The sequence below is a fragment of the Melanotaenia boesemani genome, chromosome 8 (assembly GCF_017639745.1).
Source record: "Melanotaenia boesemani isolate fMelBoe1 chromosome 8, fMelBoe1.pri, whole genome shotgun sequence".
Taxonomy (NCBI): domain Eukaryota; kingdom Metazoa; phylum Chordata; class Actinopteri; order Atheriniformes; family Melanotaeniidae; genus Melanotaenia; species Melanotaenia boesemani.
In genome coordinates, this window is record NC_055689.1 from 33,659,589 (window position 1) to 33,679,883 (window position 20,295).

Genomic DNA, 20,295 nt, shown 5'->3' on the forward strand with positions numbered 1-20,295 from the left:
CTTATTTTTATTTATTTTTTATAAAGATTGTTTTCATTGTAATTGGATCCTTGTCTCATATCTCATTAGTATAACAAACTTGAAGGCCTTACGTTGAGTAAAGTTGATAATCTCTGAGTGAAAGTACCAGAGTGGTGTTGTTGAATTTTATTTTGACTGAAGTTTACCTACTCCCACTGTCTCACCACATATAAATGACAGATTGTGATTGAGTGAATGATATTTTTAAAGACTCACCGCATCAATAAAAAGTCATCTGAGACCTCCACAGCAGCAACACTCAACACAGCAACACAGAATATTTTTCTCAAACATGGAAACCTTTTAAAAGTAAAAGGAGACACAGAAAGGTGAGAAAGAATAACACTGATGGATTTGCTCCGATGACCACAGTATTGATATCTTTACTCTAGAAAAACATTGAACATGAAATTAAATAAAAAAGAACATGGTATTCATTTAAACTAATTAATACCTTATTAAACACCCTCCCCAATTACACTAAAACTCAGCCTCCACTGCCTCTGGTTGGCTAACAGTAAAACTGGGATCAGCTGAGCCGCGTCCATACAGGCCGAGGGTATTTACAGAGAGACAGAGAAAGAGAAAGCTAATCTAAAGAGATGGACAGAGAAAGATATAGATAGATAGAGACAGAGTTCCTTTTTGGTTACCATGGCTTGGTCTTTTATTGATGTCCCTGCAGAGAGCGCACGCTTAATTCAAAGTTCATTCAGGCCCCATCTCTACGGGTTTTCAGGGGAAGGACCCCCACCAGTAGCAGTGGTCTCTGACGTTGTTTTGGTAGCTACAGAGCAACATATTTACAGCTCAACACGTTTCGAACAAACACATTTCTTCAAAGATACCTCCCACTCTGAAATATGTTCTTTTACTTTCACCTGCTGCAGGTACGATTTTCACTGTTAAGATTGCTGCTGTTGCAATGTAAAAGTGCAGAATTAATGTAGGTCTCACACGCACAAGCACACACACACAGACACACACACAATAATCACAAAGATTATGCATATTGATTAATCCAATTTATTATTAATTGGATAATAAATTGAACAGGGCCAGCTGCTTTATGTAAACAGATTTATAACAAGAGGAGACCATAAATAAATGAGGACAATAAAATCAACAACTGACAGCAGTGACGTGCGGTCAGGAGAGGTGTCATGATAAAAAAGAAAATAAAGAAAAAAGTACATAAAATAAATATTAATATTTTCCACTGATCTGTGTTAAAAATGTATTTTCAGTACGACTACACAAAAATTGCCGAATTTGAGGATTTCCTGATCAAATCCAGGGCAGAAATCTCGGGTGAGGCAGTGGCGAGCTGCTTCTTCTCTGACTGCCTGATCCAATACAAACTGGGTTGCATGACACGTGCCCGTTTCTGTTCCTCAGCATTTCGCTAATATGAACGTTACAGAAATAGTTGTTATACAACATGACTCTACAGTCTGTGTAATGTCTTTAATGTGTGTGTGACAGAATTATTCCTGCTTATCGTAGAATAAAGTACAGAGAAAAGTCAGAAGTGAGACAGGCAGTACTCTTCCTCACCTCAAGGGGGCATAGTTGCATGCTGTTGGATGAATAGTGAAATAAGATGCTCTTTTAGGTTCCTTTCGGCTCCTTTGCATCTCCACCAGGTGTTACTCGTCAGCATCTGGAGGGATGAACGAGTTTCTATTCTTCTCTCATTTGTTGCGGTGTGGCGCTCCAGCTGCACTGAGGCTGACAGGAAGAGGCTGCAGAGGGCGGTAAACACAGCAGAAGATCATCGGCTGCCCTCTGCAGCCTCCATGTCTGACATCCATAACCTCCATTGTCTCAACAGGCCCAGAAACATCATGAAGGACTTCACTCACCCCAGTTTTCACCTCTATGTCCTGTTGTCCTCTGGCAGGCGCTACAGGTCCATATGGTCCAGAACAAACAGACTCAGAGACAGCTTCTTTCCCAAAGCTGTTACCGTACTGAGCTCAAACCTGCACTAATGTCATGTACTGATGCTCCTGCGCTGATCACTTTCTAGATAACTAAATATGACTAAACATTCAGACTACTGCACTGATTACTGCACAGACCCACATACTACCTCAAGCCTGATACACACATAACAATTTTTATAATCTTGTAAGATTTTTTATCTGGTCGAGACCTCACACGTGAAGATAAAAAAATCTGTTTCGATTGTACTGTGTGTGGTGGGCTCTGAAAGTGTAATTACGGAACAACACACAGATGACGATGCTGTCCAGCAACTCATCTACAATCTAGTCCTCCAAGCTGAACAAACGTTGACACGTAGAAGAAGAACCAGAGCAACAACTGGCCAAAAACAAAGAAGAACATAAATGATCCACAGCAGATATTTACTTCTTAATAACCATCCGCTCTTCCGTCTGGACGGTCCACCTACGTTTCGTCACCGGTTCTTGTTTGTCTTTTTTATTCTTTATCTTTCTTCCATTTTTGTCGTTATTCTGTCAGGATTCCTGTTTCTGCTTTTGTCAGAGCTCATATTGGTCGTTGAGTGTGTTACGTCACTACAACTTGTGTTAATTTCAGACATGTTTGATATTGTCGCAGACCCAAGACTAGGAAAAGACCGACATGAAATATCGCAGATTATCAGCTTAAACCTAACAATCGAGATGACGGGAGTGTGCTGTGACTCCGGTAAGACTCCTAGATTTACTGTGGACTTTCAGTTTTTAGTCTGCGACTATGAAAGTGGTTTGGTGTAAGCCCAGCTTTACTGATTAATTGTGTGATCATCTTGAAGCATCCTCTAAATGTAAGGCTGGAAAACTGAATCTTCATAAATAAGGAGGATAAAGTGGTTTTTGGTGGTTCACCGCTGTGACGAGGAACCTGCATGCCCAAAATCAGCTTCTCTCATGGAGATAATGTGAAATTCAGACGTTTATTGTGTACTAACTTTGTTGTTTATGCATTAATGTGTTAAACAATTAAGATGCTCATTTCAAAGCTTCATCTTTTGATTAATGGTTTAATAAAGACAACAATGACTAGAAGTGGTTCTGGGTGCAGCCATCTTTGAATGTGGACTCTTCAGGTCCTCTGAAACTGACAAGTTTGCCGTTCAGAAAAGCGAGATCACTTCATCATTTCCTCAGAGATCCGAGACAACTGGAAAGCACGATTAACCTTCCTGTTGTGTTTGGGTCAAATCTGACCGATTTAGGCAAGGCAAGGCAGTTTATTTGTATAGCACATTTCATGTACAGGACAATTCAAAGTGCTTTACATAAAACAAAGACATTACAGATATTTAGAATAGTAAAAGGCATCAACTCATAATCAACACATAATCACAATAAAATAATAAATTACATTAAAATGATTAAAAGCAAGATAAGTTAAAAAAGTTACCGTGCAGATTTCATGCATAGGCGCATGAGAAAAGAAAAGTTTTTAACCTGGATTTAAAAATGTCTACATTTGGGGAAAGTTTAATCTCCACTGGCAGTTTGTTCCATTTGTTTGCAGCATAACAGCTAAATGCTGCTTCTCCATGTTTAGTCTGGACTCTGGCCTGGACTAGTTGACCAGAGTCTTTGGATCTAAGAGCTCTGCTAGGTTTATATTCTCTGAACATATCACAGATGTATTCTGGGCCTAAACCATTCTGGGATTTGTAAATGATCAGAAGGGTTTTAAAATCTATTCTGTGACTGACTGGAAGCCAGTGTAAAGATTTTAAAACTGGTGTGATGTGTTCAGATCTCTTAGTCCTGGTTAAAACTCTAGCAGCAGCGTTCTGGATGAGCTGCAGATGTTTAATGCTCTTTTTAGGAAGTCCTGTTAAAAGACCATTACAGTAATCCAGCCTACTGGAGATGAATGCATGGATGAGTTTCTCCTGGTCTTTCTGGGAGACTAAACTTTTAATTCTGTTGATGTTTCTGAGCTGGTAAAAAGCTTCTTAGTGAAGCTTTGATATGGCTGCTGAAAGTCAGGTCTGAGTCTATCAACACTCCCAGGTTACGAACTTGGTTGGTAATTTTAAGAGCCCGAGTCTCCAGGTGTTTGCCAATGCTGACCCTCTTCTCTTTGCTACCAAACAGAATAATCTCAGTTTTGTCTTCATTTAATTGTAGAAAATTCTCCTTCATCCAGGTGTTTATTTGCTCCAGACACTGACACATTAAGTCTATTGGACTGCAGTCATCTGGTGACAGAGACACATAAAGTTGTGTATCATCTGCATAACTTTGATAACTAATGCTATAGTTTTGTAATATTTTACCCAAAGGGAGCATATACAAGTTGAACAGAAGAGGTCCAAGGACTGACCCCTGGGGGACTCCACAAGTCATGGCCACTCGCTCGGATTCATAGCTGCCGATCGTAACAAAATAACTCCGGCCTTCTAAATAGGACCTGAACCAGTTAAGAACCGCTCCAGAAAGTCCAACCCAGTTTTCCAGCCTGTGCAACAGGATTCTGTGATCTACAGTATCAAACGCAGCACTGAGATCCAACAGAACCAGGACTGATACTTGACCAGAATCAGTATTCAACCTAATGTCATTTAACACTTTGACCAGAGCTGTTTCAGTGCTGTGATGAGGTCGGAAGCCGGACTGAAATTTATCAAGATTTCCACTTTCATTTAAAAAGTCATGAAGCTGGTGAAATACAACTTTTTCAATAATCTTGGAAATAAAAGAGAGGTTAGAGACGGTCTATAGTTGTTCATTATAGAGGCGTCTAGAGTCCTTTTCTTTAGGAGTGGCTTAATAGCAGCTATCTTTAGTGACTGGGGAAAAATGCCTGATGCCAGTGAGCTGTTAACTATCAGTAGGAGATCACTTTCTACTGAGGTAAAAACTGTTTTTAAAAAGTCGGATGGTATCATGTCCAGAGTGCATGTTGTTGATTTCAAATGCCAAACTGTTTCTTGTAGGACTTTTAAATTCACCATTTTAAATTGTGACATGACATCAGAATTATTTCAGGGTTTTAGACACAGACTAATTTTCTTGTTTGACTGTGTGGAATTAATATTTTGCCTAATTGTTTTAATTTTTTGGCTAAAAAAGTTTGCAAATTGGTTGCATTTCTCAGTGGAAAGGAGCTCTGGGCTTATCTGTTTAGGAGGATTTGTAAGTTTTTCAATCATAGCAAACAGAGTGCGAGAATTGTTGACATTCCTGTTAATCATTTCAGATAAATGCAGCTCTCTGGCCTTGCACAGCTCATTGTTATAGTTACGCAGGCTTTGTTTGTACAGCTCATAGTAAATTTGAAGTTTATTTTTCCGCCATTTCCGCTCAGTTTTTCTGCATTCTCTTTTTAGGCTGGTAACCACAGTGGTGTTTCTCCATGGTGTTTTCTGTTTGCTCAAGGTGCTCTTGATTCTTATCGGTGCAACAGCATCCATTACATTCAAGATTTTCAGATTGAAATTATCCAGGAGTCTATCAACTGACTCTGCACTGGTTGTTGGTAACATATCTATGGCCTCCACAAACTTAGCACTTGTTCTTTCATTAATGTACCTCTTCCTAACGGAGAAGCAGGTTGGTTGAACATTCTGAGTGATCAGTAAATCAAACAAAATACAAAAATGGTCAGACAAGGCCAAGTCAGTGACCACAACCGGAGAAATATCAACACCCTTTGAAATAACCAGGTCCAGAATGTGCCCTCGAATGTGGGTCGGTTGTTTAACATGTTGCCACAAACCAAACATGTCCAATATGGAACAAAATTCCTTGACATTACCATCCGTCATGTTATCTATGTGAATGTTAAAATCCCCAGTTAAGATGAAATGGTTAAAATCAGTAGAGATAACCGACAATAATTCAGAAAATTCATCAATAAAATTTACACAGTGTCCTGGACGTCTGTAGATGATTAAAAATAGGATTTTAGGAATGCCCCTTAAAATAAAACTAAGATATTCAAAAGAAGTAAAATCACCAAATGACATTTCTTTACACTGGAATGAATCTTTAAATAAGGCAGCTTCTCCTCCCCCTTTCCTCCCGTTTCGACATTTATTCATGAAACTAAAATGAGGGGGTGCTGTTTCATTAAGAACTGTAGCACTTGTGTCTTCTGTTAACCATGTTTCTGTCAGAAAAAGAAAATCTAAACTGAGAAATGATGAAGTCATTAACTAACAGTGACTTGTTGGACAGAGATCTAGCATTTAGTACAGCTAGCTTTATGAAGTTTACACTGGTCTCTGTTGTATTCTGAGTTATACAAGGTACAGTTAACAGATTAGATCGATTCACCCCACAAGCTGACCGTGTTCGATTCCTTATTTTACTAACTAACACAGGAATCCTACTGGGTCCAGGCTTGATCTCAGAACAGCTGTCAGTAGTAGCAAAACTACAGCAAGGACCCTGAACGCATCATGGCATGTTATCTTTGTTGTGAATTCTGCTGCTCTGGGAACCTCCTCCCATGCCCTGCTCGGTCAGGACAGATGATCTAATAGGAGGATGAGGAGGGGGAGGGGGGGGGAGCCCTGTATTTCTTGGTAGATGGTGGTCGCTGGGGTTCAGACCTGGATAGAGACATCCTTTTAAGACCTTGGGTGATGTGGAGAAGAGGGTCTGGTGAGGGGGGAGAGCTGGCAGTTGATCGCTTCTCTGCTGTGTCCTTCGCTCTTATCTGTACACTCATGTTTGGGTTTGCCGTCCCAACAGCATGACGCAAGTGTGCACCAAGTAATCTGCATCCAGTTAGATTTGGATGCACACCATCAGGTCTGAATCGCTCCTTACAGTTCCAAAAGATATTGAAGTTATCAATGAACTTTATCCCATGGGTGATACATGCGTTTGATAACCATGTGTTCAGGCCAAGAAGTCTACTGAAAAGTTCAATTCCTTTACCCGCTGTAGGAATGGGTCCTGAAATGTAAACATGGTGTGCTCCCAACTGACACAGTCTCTCCAACAGCAGAGAAAAGTCTTTTTTAAGGATCTCAGAGCCAATTTTCCTCCTCAGAATATCAAAAGACCCTGTGTGGACAATAATCTTCATACCATCTGGATGTGAAGACAGAATGGTCGGCAACATCTCTGTCAGTTCTCTGACTGATGTATCAAAAAGTGTTAAATTTTCCGTCTTTGCCATCCTTACATGCTGTTATAGAGTCTCCAATCAGAATTGTGTCTATTTGTTTTTGTGTGGAGGCGCCGATAGCTTCTCTAGTCCTCCTGTTTGTGGGATTTTGGCCTCTCCTCCTGGTCTGGTTAGCCCTGGGCTGAGTTTTAGGGCTATTTCTTGAATTTTGATAAATCCTTGCATTACATTCATCATCATTCATTTTAATATGACTCAACACATCATATTTATTATGCAGTGAGACTTCAGATGGTGGAGTGAGTGCTGGAGCTTTAAATTTCCTGCTGGATTTACCTCTGCGACGAACAACATCAGACCAGGTTCTGGCCGGGGTTGATGACTTTGGTCTGGCACCAACAGTGTTCCAGAAGGAGAGATCAGTCTGATGGTCCGGTTTGGGATTTTCCTCAGCTATTCCAATGTCATTTGAACACATCCAGGGAAGTGTATCAGCCAGGTCTGTAGCGGGAGGCTCCACATTCGACATGCCTTCGCGTATGAAGATGTGACTCAATCCATTTGACAACTCAGTAGCATGTACAGAAGCTACTACAGAGTCAATAAATTCTTCATTCACACGAATGTCTTGCAGTGTTTCAATCCTCTTCTCCAGCTGTGTTATCCTCAAAGAAAGTTGCTCACACTCAGTGCAGCTCACTGATACTGCAGGGTTAGGAGACATCATTCCACTAGTTCTCCGATGGCAATCAACTAAATTTATCAAAAATATATTCGTTCCAGTGATTTATAAGTGACCAGGAGTCCTTGTTCCTAAATTTCTTGCTGGTAAGGATAAGAAAAAAGAAGAAAAAAAAGAAGAAAAATGCAAGCAGAAAGGAGAGCAGAGCAGGAAGCGTCCGCACGGCAGCAAAGCAGGAAGTTAAGTAAGATTTACAACTTAAAACACTCATGATATTGTAACCTGGTAGAGCTGTATCCAGCCTATGTTCTTTTGTGTGGTTTGCTGTGGGAGTGTTTGTGGGTGTGGTGAACCAGGTGTTTTCAATCTGCTCAGGGGAGCACTACTTTATTTAAGCAGCAGACACACAATGCTCTTTGTCTTTGTGGCGTGGTGAACTCTGTGTCCAGGTAACTGCATATTGGCATAACACACATTGTTCTGGTACTTATTTTATCCTTGTATTTATATAATGGGGTTATGTTGAGACATTTCATGGTTATGCTTTTCTTCCTCTTTGTGGCGTGGTGAACTCTGTGTCCAGGTGTGCTCGGAGGGGTATCCTGGTTTTGCCTAGAAGGAGGAACTGTATGGGCCTGAGTCGGTGGTCTTGGGCTGTCTGACCCTAAATACAGCCTAAACACAAGCATCGCTTGGCCGACTGTAGCACGTTGCTACAGATTGATGACTAGGAGTAACGGACCCAATGTCCTCCGCTGACTCTTTTCCCCCTCCTAACAGGGCCAGCAGTACACCTGCATTTAAAGACTTTATTCCTTTTGTTAGTGTTCCCTGAACCCTTTTTTGTAATAAACTTATCTTTTGACTTGGTTCGGACTTTGCACATTTTTGTCCACCTCTTACTGGTTGGTCAGAAGCACCTGCGTCACAATATCCTCCACACTATGCACTTAAACATATAAAAGTGATGATCATGATGATTTGGATAAAAGTGCTATATAAGTACAGACCATTTACAATGTCTTTTGCGGGTACACATCTCTTTCTCACGCTTATGTGCCGATCCTCCCACGTGAACCAACTTCCTGATGAAACCATGTATCATATCTCCACACAGACTAGACAGGTGTCTGTTATGTGAACCCATCTCTTTCCCACACTTTGTGCCTATTCCCCACGTGAACCACAACTTTCAGACTAATCAATGTATCGTCTTCACACAGACCCCATATATATAGCTTGATGTTTGCCTTGCACTCCTTTTACTCTGAGCATAATGAGCAGCCGACTGACCAAGCGGTTCTCTGTTAAAAAGGTTCTGGTCCAGATGATGAAGAGGGCACTGAAACTGAACCAGAGATAGAGGAGAATGTGTCGGAAGTAGAAGAAAACATAGAATTTGAATGTCTGTTAAAGGCTTCATGTCAATCCATCCCTCCATCCTTTAGTCCAGATCCAGTCCATCTGGACTAAAGTAGTGGACTGACCAACAGACTGACATTAACATCAGAGCCATGCTGCTAGTGTGGCTAAAAGAGAAGAGAAGAAGAGACAGTCATGTTGATATGAACATTAGAGAAACACATCATGGAGCTGAAATATGATCCTGCTTCATCATTTGAACTCCTTCACCTCAGCTGACACGTTCACCAGCAGACAGGTTTTTGTACCAGTCTTTCTCACTGTGTCGGGACAGATGGCTACCCAATCTCTGGATCTGGGACTAAACTGTATGTAACAGGTAAGAACAAACATTTCTTTTCCTTCACTTGTTTTCTTGTAGAAGTTAAAATGTGTTTAAAGTCAGTTTCTGCTGCTTCAGGCTTTACATGTTAGTTTTTTCATCATTAGTAGAGAATTCATCATGCAGCCATTGTTACAGAAGAAAAGCTCAATAATTCCTGAAAACATGTTCAAATCTCACTGAACAACTAAACTTATTCTTTATTTCTGCAAATATTAGTCATGATACAAACATTTACTTTTCCATCTTCTCAGTAATTCTCTGACATCTGCTGGTTTTTGTGGAGAAGAGATTTTTATTACTTTAAAAATAGTTTGAATTTTCTGTAGAGGACAAAATTAAATTAATTGCCCCTTGAAAAATTAACATGTGGACAAATTGTATTTTAAAAAGAAACTAAAACAAACATGAAAGTGGAATAAAAATCTTAAGTTATGATCAAGTGTAAGTAACAGATAAATGTTACATGAGCTTTAATTCCATGTTGGACATTAGAAAAAATACATTGAAGCAGAAAAAAACTAAAATCTGCTGGTTTTTAATCAAAGATTTAAAACTTATAAATGATCTGAAAATGTCTGTAAATGTTTTGGAGAACATATTTAACCGTTTTTACTTGTAAACTAAAATATCTTTCTTTAAAAATAAACTAAAAATGTACAATTTAGTAAATATTTGTTTATTAATTTTGTAAAATTTTGTGACAACTTATAGAAATAAATGGAAAAATGGATAAAAATCTTTCAGAGAAAATGCGACCAAACAAGATGAATTTATATTTGAATAAATTTGTTGTCATGTAGGTTATTTAAAAAATAATTAGCAGTCATCAAATATTATTTTTTAATTATGAATTTAAATTTAAAAGATAGTGAAATGATAAAAGAAAAATAAACTGAAAGATTTTGCTTTGTTTTCATTGACTGGACTAATTGCTGGTAAATAATAAATGTGTTTATTATTTAATCAAATGAAATTATAGAAATTTCCTCGGCAGAAATATATTTATTACATGTTTCATTAAACATTTTCATGTGTAGTGTAAAAGCTGTAAAATATAAATATATTATATAGATACATAGATTGTAATTAGTACTTTCCATCAGTGATAAACAGGAAAAGAAAAAGAAACATTTATATTTAAATAAACATTTTCATAGAATAAAAATTAATGAATTATAAATTTCTCAATTTAAAAGCATCAATGTAGTTTTTTTATAATTGATGCATGAAACAGTTAATATAAGAAAAGTGTTACAGAAAAATAGCAAACATACCACTATAAATAGTTTTTATTATTATTTTCATTTAGAAATCACCAATAAAAAAAAATAAACAAGTTTTAAAATAATTTTATTGACTTTCTAAAGAAGATTTCCACATGGTCCACCTGCTGCCATGAGGTGATGAGTGTGTGTGATATGAAGCTGAATCCAGTGTATGTAGTGAAAGTGAACTTTGTGCTGTATTGATGAGGAGTTTATTGATCAGAGTCCATGTTTCCAGGATCAGACTGAATGCAGTGCAGTGCTGGAAGCTGCTGCTGACTGTGTGAATGTGTGTGTGCTGCTTGTTGCTGCTGTCAAACTTCAGATGAGCAGGTAGTGAAGCCCGTGGTGAGCGTGTACCCAGCAGCATCCAGAGTCCACCAGGAGGGGAGGAGCTCCCTGCTGTGTCTGGCCTCAGCCATGTTTCCTCCTCTGGTCCAGTTCTCCTGGAAAAGACAGAAGGAGGACGGCTCTCTGGAGGAGCTGCTCCCTGCTGAGGGAGATCAGCTGGAGATCAGAGAGTCGGGACGCTCCGCTGCCATCAGGGTGGTCGATCGTGATGCTTTCTACACACAGAAATACATCTGCTACGTCAAGCATGAGGGGGGAACAGTGGAGGCCCAAACACAACAAGGTAATGAAGGCTTGGAGACTGTGTTCAGCAGAGATTCAGCTTCATGTGGAGACGCTGTCAAAGAGAGCAGAGGAGCAGAGGACTGACATTTCTCACTGTAACTCCAACATTTGACTCCTTTTCTGTTTCAGATGTTTGTCCCTGGCTTCAGACGCTCTTAAACCAAGTGAAGCTGCTCTTGCTGCTGTCCACAGTGCTGATAGTGAAGAGTCTGGTGTACTGCTGTGGACTCTCTCTGCTGATGATCCTCAGAAACAAGGGACCGTCCACCAACTGCACACATGCTGACTGACTGTTTTCTGCTGGACTTTTCTCTCCATCAAATCTCATCAATTCATCTCATTCATCACTTTGATCAGGATTCACAAATGTTAGTTATGACATGTTGTAGTTGCTTTAAAATGTCTCTTTTTATGCAGATTTTACAGGTTTTTTCAGAATTTACATCCATTTATTAACATTTATATTTGCTGTCATGAAGTGTAAATTCTGATGGAAAGTTTGATCGTGATGATTTATTTTATATTTGCTTTCTGTCATTGTCATATTTGATCATTTTTAGGTTTTCTTCCAGTCTGCTATTTTCTTTTATATTGCAGTTTTTCTGTTTGTTTTTTCTTTTCTTTTTTTTTTAAACAAAATAAAATAAATGCCGCTCTGAGTTCAGGATTTGAGCTGTTTGTCTCACAGATGAACTGCACTGTGTCTTCATATTGCCGTGGCCAATAAAACCTAGATATCATTCTAGAAAAAGTTTTCAGCTGACCTAGATGTCCAGCCCAAGGTACTGAATGAGCCAACTGCAAAACTGTGGATCTCAAACTTGTGGGCACTACTAATTGATCTCCCACTTTACTACGTCGATACAAGCGCTCACCTTTCAGAATAAATATTTCCCGTTCTTTTTCAGTAACCGGGGTTGATTCAGCTACGCATCTAGAAAACAGAGGTGATATTGAGGGATCACACCTTTGAAGCTGAGCTAAATCACTTGGCAGTACTGTCAAATCCTCAATTTCTGGCTCTGGAATTAGCTCCACCACTTTTGTTCCCCTCACCTTATCTTTTCTCTTCTGCATTCTACTCTTTCTCACCCCACATTTCTTATCAACATCTATGTCAAGTGCATCACTCTTAGCAAAAGGTAACTCAGACCAAACCTCACCTGGCTCTGAATCACGCTGTCGGTGCTTGGATCGGGTAACTGCTACCAGTCCTGCACATGAAGCACCTGGATTATCCTCCTTCCGCGCTATTAAATCCCTCAGAACAGGGAGGTCACGACCTAAAACAACTTGGTAAGGGAGGTTATTCATAACTCCTGCCGCTAGCACATACTGGCATCCATCCACTTGTAGATTAACATTAGCTGTTGGATAGTCAACATCATCTCCATGTACACACCAAACTTTAACTTTACCTGAGAATGTCACATCCCGTGGAAGACAATCAGTTCTCACCAGGGTGCGACTGCTGCCAGAATCTAAAAGAGCAACATGAGGCTTTCCCTCTATAAAAACACACATAGTCCGCTCCGGCTCACTAGGGGTTATACATACATTATCCTCACCTTGTTGCAAATTTATACAATCTGGTGAAAGGGATATGCAATTTTTACTCACATGCTGACTCGGACAATCTGCTTTAAAGTGACCTACTTGACCACATAAATGACATGCCAAGGAACCTCTGGGTTTAAACTCCTGAATCCGGGGTCCATCCCTGGTGGGGAAACCTGATTTTGAATTCCTAAATTTATGCCCATTGCCAACTGCTGGCCTAGATCGTGTACTAGTAAAACCTTTAGGTGTACGCCGCGCTGTCAAAAAAGCATCTGCCATCTCCGCAGCCTGCTTTGAAGAAGTGGGGTTCCGTTCTTTAACCCATGTGCGAAGATCAGGGCTGAGACATCTCATGAACTGCTCCATCACTATGGCATCTCCTATTTGCTCCTTTGTTTTCTCCTTCGGAACGATCCACTTTTCATAAAGATCCTTCAAACGGGTGTGCAACTCTTTGGGGGTCTCCTCGTCCTTCACTGTTGTATCCCGAAATCTCATCCGGTAAGTCTCTGCGCTAATCTCAAACTTTTCCAGCACCGCACTTTTCACCTTGTCATAATCCATTGTCTCTGCAGTGTCCATAGCTACATAAGCAGCTCGTGCCTTACCCATAAGAAGAGGTGCAAGATGCAACGCCCACTCTGCCCTCGGCCATTGACATCCATTAGCAATTCTCTCAAAAGTTGTTAAGTAATGTTCAATATCCTCATCCTCCCGATAAGGGTGCATCTTGGGACCTTTCCAGCCGGGGGTCCTCATGACGCTAAGTGGCTGATAAATTCCGGAAATATCCAAGGACTGCGTACCCCCTGGATCTGGAGAAGAAACAGACTGCCCGGCAGTAGGCCTCTGGATGGCGCCGAGCCCAGCAGCTGCTCCCCCTAGCGCCTGCTGGCGCCCTTGGCGTTCCGACTGTACCTCCTGCTGGAGCTGGCTGAACTGGTGCTGCATTCTCTTCCACTGCTCCTCCTGAAGTTGTCTCTCCTGCTCCCATTTTGTCTCACGATCCGTTTGCTGCTGGATCAAACCCCGAATCAAATTGGAAAGTTCAGTCAGGTTATGGCCCTCAGTCGACTGTCCACCAACTGCGCCCTGGAGATCCCCTTCAGCTGGAAAATCTTCCACTGGCTCCTCCATTAATACCTGCTGTTTTCTTCCTTTAGTTGATTTCTGCATTACTGCGCTTTAATGGCCTGGATCCCACCACTGCCACCATTTGTAGGATAGGGGCCAAACTGGTCGAATAAAAGGAAGAAACAGAATCAGCAGTCCGGGGTTTCTTAATGAAGCAAGGTTTATTAATCCGGACGTATTCACAAGCATTCTCGGGTTCCTTACTCCCCTCGAGAGCTTCCCCAACAAACTGATTATATACCCCTGTAAAAACACACCTGCTCTGATTTAGGCTAAACCACTTTCTTAAATCACCCACACCTGTAGCTCTGAAGTACTGGGTTGGCCACTCCCAAACTCCTAGCCTGTAATATGGGTTCAAACACAGACAATGTTAAACAGGAGCATACCAGATGACAAAAGAAATAAAGTCCAAATAATAGGGACAAGTGGTGAACTTCAGGCTCACCCACTTTGTCACAGTTACAGAAACATCCAAGTTCTCCCATTGTATCCCTGGAGTCCAGAGGCTCATCCCATAATAGTAGTAATTTATTAGTCTTATATTAATCATCCTCAAGGCAAAGGCACCTTTTGGGCAGCATTTATAGCTAAACATTAAACATGGGGGGGGGGGGGGGGGGGGGGGGGGGGGGGGGGGTGTTGGGGTGAGGGGGCGGTTACTGGCTTGTTGGGAATTAAGAGTGAGTCAAAATAAAGTAAAGTTTTGCTTGTTTTTTTTAACTAATGTACACACCTGATTTCAGTAAGATGATTTTTTAAAAAAGTCTATAGCGAAGTGAAATGTACAAACTGTCATCATGATCACTGAATGACTTGACTGCATGTAGGGGATGGTGATCAAGCAGCTCTTTCACATCAATAGCTGCCAAAACTTGAGTGTGAATCACACTGTATGCAAAGAAATGCCTATCAAACCATTTTGTTTCCCACTTCTGTACAACAAATTTTATTGTTGGTGTACGTGATGTTTGGTCTAGTACTAAAATGGACTTTATCAGACCAAACTGGGGCTCCCCTTCTGAGTCATGAGACAGAAATACAGTCATGCCTGCTCGATATGTAGTTCCTTTAAAGGTAACTGAGGCTGGCTCATACAATTCACTGAAAAGTGGAATGCCTGCTAGACCACTTTGGATGTCTTTGACTCTCTCAATGTTTGCAAGAAAGGTAGTGTGCCCTGGACCAACCTCTATATTGTGGCTCAACACAGTTCCACACAGCAAATTGTAGCACTGTGCTATCTGATGGCGAAATGCCATGGTTTTACAAATGTTTCGAAAGTTACATGTTACATGGCTAACCCTTTTAAAGAAATTGTGTTTGGCTTCAAATCTCATCGTCCAGAACTGAATCAAGGGTCCTAGTTTTCTAATAGCTCTAGGGTAATGGAGCATGAAGTGGTGCTTTGGCCGCAAATGAAGGTGAGGATAGAGCTCTAGGAAGAGGGAGTGGTGCTCTTCAATGAGTTTGGCCAGATACAGCGTTGCTTCAACAGTAAGAGAAGGAGAGAAGATGAACTCCATACATGACAGTAACAGTAGGAGAAGTTTCCATTCCCTGTTATGCATGGGGATCAGGTCACCAATCATTGTCGGCAGCAACCTAAGTAGACACCACATCTGAGCTGCTGACTGTCGCATGGCACCTTCAGTGTTTTTTAGATCAGTCTTACTGATTACAGAGGGTTTGTTACCCTTGTCACAAAAGCCGTAATCAAAACTGGTGATTCTGTAGTTAAGTTTGTCAAGTGTGAGATGTTTTTGCTCAATAAGCGAATTCAACACAAGCTTGACTTCAAATGGTGCTACACCTTCAAGAACATCGTGCATGATGTCAGGTGTCACATTGTCAGTTATGTGATAGAAAGAGAGGTCATTTAAGACACTGTCTCTTTTCAGGCCTGTCTGAGAGGGGTTGGCTGTATGCACATCTGCCTCATGAGTTTGGACATCACGCAATAAAGCAGGGTTTTCCAGTGTCAGAGACCTCAGGGCCTCCTTGTCTGCTCTGCAAAAACGACAAACATAGTTTCCAGAGAAGCTTTCAATATATCCAAGCATTGCATTCAAACTCAAATTGTCTCCCACAACCTGGACCACAGTAAACTTCACAACACCTTGGAAGTTTGGGGTATCAACCGTGATGGCATCCCTCTCAAGACACTTGATCTCATCAACAATTGGGCGAAGCACTGCATCAAGCCCGTAGGTCTTAACGTCATCTGATTTGTATACTGCAAGAAGGAAATGTGACTGCAAACTTGATAGCAAGTCTAGTGGTAAGCTTTTCAGGCTGAAATATATAAATCCCAACCTGTGAACTCCAGTCTTAGACCCAAGTGGATTGACTGTCTCACAGTCATCTTGGTAAAGCACAAGTGGGATCGAAAACTCTTTTAAAAACAGTGGGTGTGTTTTACAAAATTCCCCATCAAAAACATCCTTAAGTGAATCTCTCTCCCTCTGCTGCCATTCTTGCATAGCCTGTAAAACTCCAGGAATTTCCAGTATCTTGGTTAAGAGAGGCTTGAGCGGAATACGCTGATATGAATCTGGAACCGAGACTTGCCGGACGGTCCCAGTGGCAGAGGCCCTTTGCTGCAAAAAGGACGTCCCCCCACGGAATTTTTCCTCAACTGGCTGAATGAAATTTCCTGATTTAGCAAAATACTGCAACTGTTTGTAATCTGTGTCTAGTCCTTTGAAAGGCTCAGCTAACTCCAAGAACTCCAGTCTAAGCACTTCTACCTCTGGGCTATGATCCAGGCCAAAACGGCGAAATACAGACATAGTCTTTGATTCAAGGTTACTCACAATATCACCAACTAAACTAGAGGTGTGTTTAACCATAAAGTTTAAATCAGAGTATGTCAAATTAGACTTGGACCTTAGATGAGCTAAAAATAGAGCCACCCGGTTGATCATGTCCTCGTGCTCAAGTTCATCCCATTCATCCACAACTTCATCTCCCTGCACAGGCTCTGTTTCATCAAACTGTACATCAGTGGGAGGGGTTGGGCCTTCAAGGAGAATATCTAGAGTTTGTTCTCTCTTGTTTTCATGCTCCTTTACTAGGTGTCTTCTATAAGACCGTATGAAAGAAAACGTTCTACCACAACCAGTTTCACTGCACTGAAAGTAAGTCGATGAATGGTTTACATGGTGTACTGTACGTAAATGTATAAAGAGATTTTTTGCATCCCCCGGAATTTGCTTGTTGCATTTAAAGCAAGTGTATGCCATCTGTCCAAGTAGTCTCTCACGTCTGCGTTGAAATTAAGTACTTACAAGTCCTCTAATATTTTTGAGAAACTTAAGCCTGGGGCCTGCTCTTGGAATTAATTGTTTGATGGTCCCCTCATCTAAAAGAAGAAAGCTTTCCTCATCAATTCCCTCGTCTGAAAGACAGAGTAAAACACAAGACATTTCGTTTAAAAACAGAACAGCTAAATTGATGGAACTAATTACATGATGCTATTATTTTCAGAAGCAATTTATCAAGTAACAACACAAAAAACACTATATGAGCACTATAATACAAGGCAGTTAATTACATGACTTTTAAAATAATCTTTTTATCTAGCTATGAACATTAAAAAAATTATGTTCTTACCTTTAAAAATATCAATAAGGTCTGTCAGCTGCCATTGAGTTAGTTTGTCCACCACAAAACTGTCCATTGACCTGCAACAATAACAGAAAAAAGGGATGAAAAGGCACAATTTGGCTAAGAAATAGCTTATAATTGTGTGCGTAACTCTGTATACCGCTGTTATTACTTTTTGTAAACGTTTTATTTGACTTATATTACCACCAAACATTATTTTATACATAGATGAGCGGAAATAACGTCAAAAACGTTCCTGATAAATAGAGAGGCTGTCTCTCCCACCCCCACCTCAAACCGCTAATGGGCCATAGGATCCAGACAGTGATCCGGATCACCCCCAAAATCTAATCACGCTACTCGTACTTTCCTGGACATTCTGAGAAAATTTCAGCAAAATTCGTCCGTAACTTTTTGAGTTATGTTGCTAACTAACTAACTAACTAACTAACTAACTAACTAACTAACTAACTAACTAACTAACTAACACACAACCCCTTAGGATTACATAACCGTAATAACTGTTAAGTAAAGCAACTGCTGATAGCAAGCCTGTCGCGCGCACCCAACACACCGGCAACTGGCAGTTCGGCTAACTCTGTGGCAGTTAGGCTAACTCTGTGGCAGTTAGGCTAACTCTGTGGCAGTTAGGCTAACTCTGTGGCAGTTAGGCTAACTCTGTGAAAATTATCCAAAAGCCAGAAGTCATTGTGGATGTTTCGTTAATTCATGCGGCATTCCATGCATGGCAACAGCATTTGTGTGTGATTTAATTGTACTTCAATAGAGAACCCTAAAAGGAAAATGTACAACAAACCTTGCCACTTTGATTGCTGGGTCAACGACGATCGGTTAGATTGCCGTCCAGTGCTCCGTTTGAAGTAATCGATGTCATGACGTATGACGTGGAGACGTTCAAAACATAAACAACCCAGGTGATGGGTTAACTAATGTTTGTTGGGTTGATGTAAAGATAGTATATAACTGAACTGTCTTTAACCAAGGTTTAACCCAATGCATGCGTTCACAACAATAACCCAGTTAATAACCCAATACCCATATAACAACCCATCACTTACATTAATTAAATAACCCAGCATTTTTTAGGGTGTAGTTATGACGTGTGATTTTTGCTTTACAATTTCTCTTTTTATGCAGATTTTACACGGTTATTGTCAGAATTTACATCCATTTATTAAGGTTTATATTTGCTTTAATCAAGTGTAAATTCTGAAGGAAAGTTTGGTCTTGACAGTTTATTCTATATCTGCTTTCTGTCTTTTACATATTTGCTTATTTTAAGTTTTTCTTCTAGTTTTCTACTTTTTTATATTGTACAGCTTTTCTCTAATAACCAGATTTATTGCATTAAAATAAAATAAAATGTTTTTAATCCCTACATATTTCTTTATTCAGTTGAGTTTATTTATATTAATATTGATAATAATACAGTTAGAATAAAATTTTAAAGCACTAAAGCTGCACAAAGTCCACAGAAAGAAACCCAAAGTAAAATAGTAAAAAGATCAACATTAAAACATCAGAATAGAGATCAGAAAATATTCTCCAAATCCAAGTCTGTACAGGAGGGATTACAAAATCTTTTAAATGGAGTTTGATCCACGTTCTTGGAGCTAAAACAGTAGAATCATGGTTCCCTTTGTTCTAAGTGTGAACTGTGGAACTTTAAACAACAGCTGAGTCTCTGATCTGAGGGGTCGAGGTGCAGAATGAAGAGTTCTGACATGGAAAGTTGATCCAGACCATGAAGGATTTAAAAGTGATCAACAGAAGCTTAAATGAAGTTGTGGAGAGCAGGTTCACAGAGACCGAACCAGTTTGAAGGGAATTCAATAAAAACTCAGCTGTGATTGAGATCAACAGACTCCTCTGACGGCTCTGCAGGAGGTTTTCAATCAACTATCAGCCGGTGACAAAATGAGACCTGAGCTGAACCAACATGGACGTCTTGTCCTGCTTTTGTTTTCAGACCAACCAAACAACATGACTTGTTTGTGTCGGTGGTTTGTGAGTCTGTCTCAGTGTGGTTTGTGTTGCTCTGATGAATGATAACAGAAGTACAGTCGGCTGAAAGAGCAGAAATGTCTGAGAAGATGAGCTTTAAATGATTTATTATTAATGTTCAGCAACAAATGTTCAGCAGGAGGTTTCTCATCTCTCCTTTTCTTCCATCAAAGTTCATTTCTCAGCTCTGAGTTCAGGATTTGAGCTGTTTCTCTCACAGATGAAGAACACAGATGTTTCCTGGAACGACTCTTTAAGCACAGTTGATGGTTGTAACTGTCATTGTGTTATTAAGGTGAAAAGCCACAGCTAACGGTGTGGAGGCTGCAGAGCAGAAAGCCACACAGCTGCAGGAAAGCAAGTTTGATTGGCTGTCAGCAGTTTTTTCTCTTCTAATAACCACTGAGAACAGATTCATATCTGCTGCTGAACACACTCATCTCCTCCCCTCCCTCTCTGCTGTCTGTCTTTTTTCTCTACCTACAGTCCTGACTGGTCAAACCTCTGGATGTTTATTTGTAGCTTCAAACAACATCTCT

General features: G+C 40.3%; 2 protein-coding genes across 2 annotated transcripts in view; one reads left to right on the top strand and one right to left on the bottom strand.

Annotated features, from left to right (window-relative positions):
• Positions 1 to 20,295, top strand: part of LOC121644999 (immunoglobulin lambda-1 light chain-like) — a 58,056-nt gene that overhangs the window by 19,554 nt on the left and 18,207 nt on the right. The window contains exons 3-4 of the mRNA XM_041993274.1: positions 9,477 to 9,521; positions 11,118 to 11,426. Coding sequence (XP_041849208.1) covers positions 9,477 to 9,521; positions 11,118 to 11,426 — 354 coding nt within the window. The remainder of the gene's footprint in view (positions 1 to 9,476; positions 9,522 to 11,117; positions 11,427 to 20,295) is intronic.
• The window catches only part of LOC121645172, a 30,763-nt gene that overhangs the window by 7,290 nt on the left and 3,178 nt on the right, over positions 1 to 20,295 (bottom strand). The window lies entirely within an intron of this gene.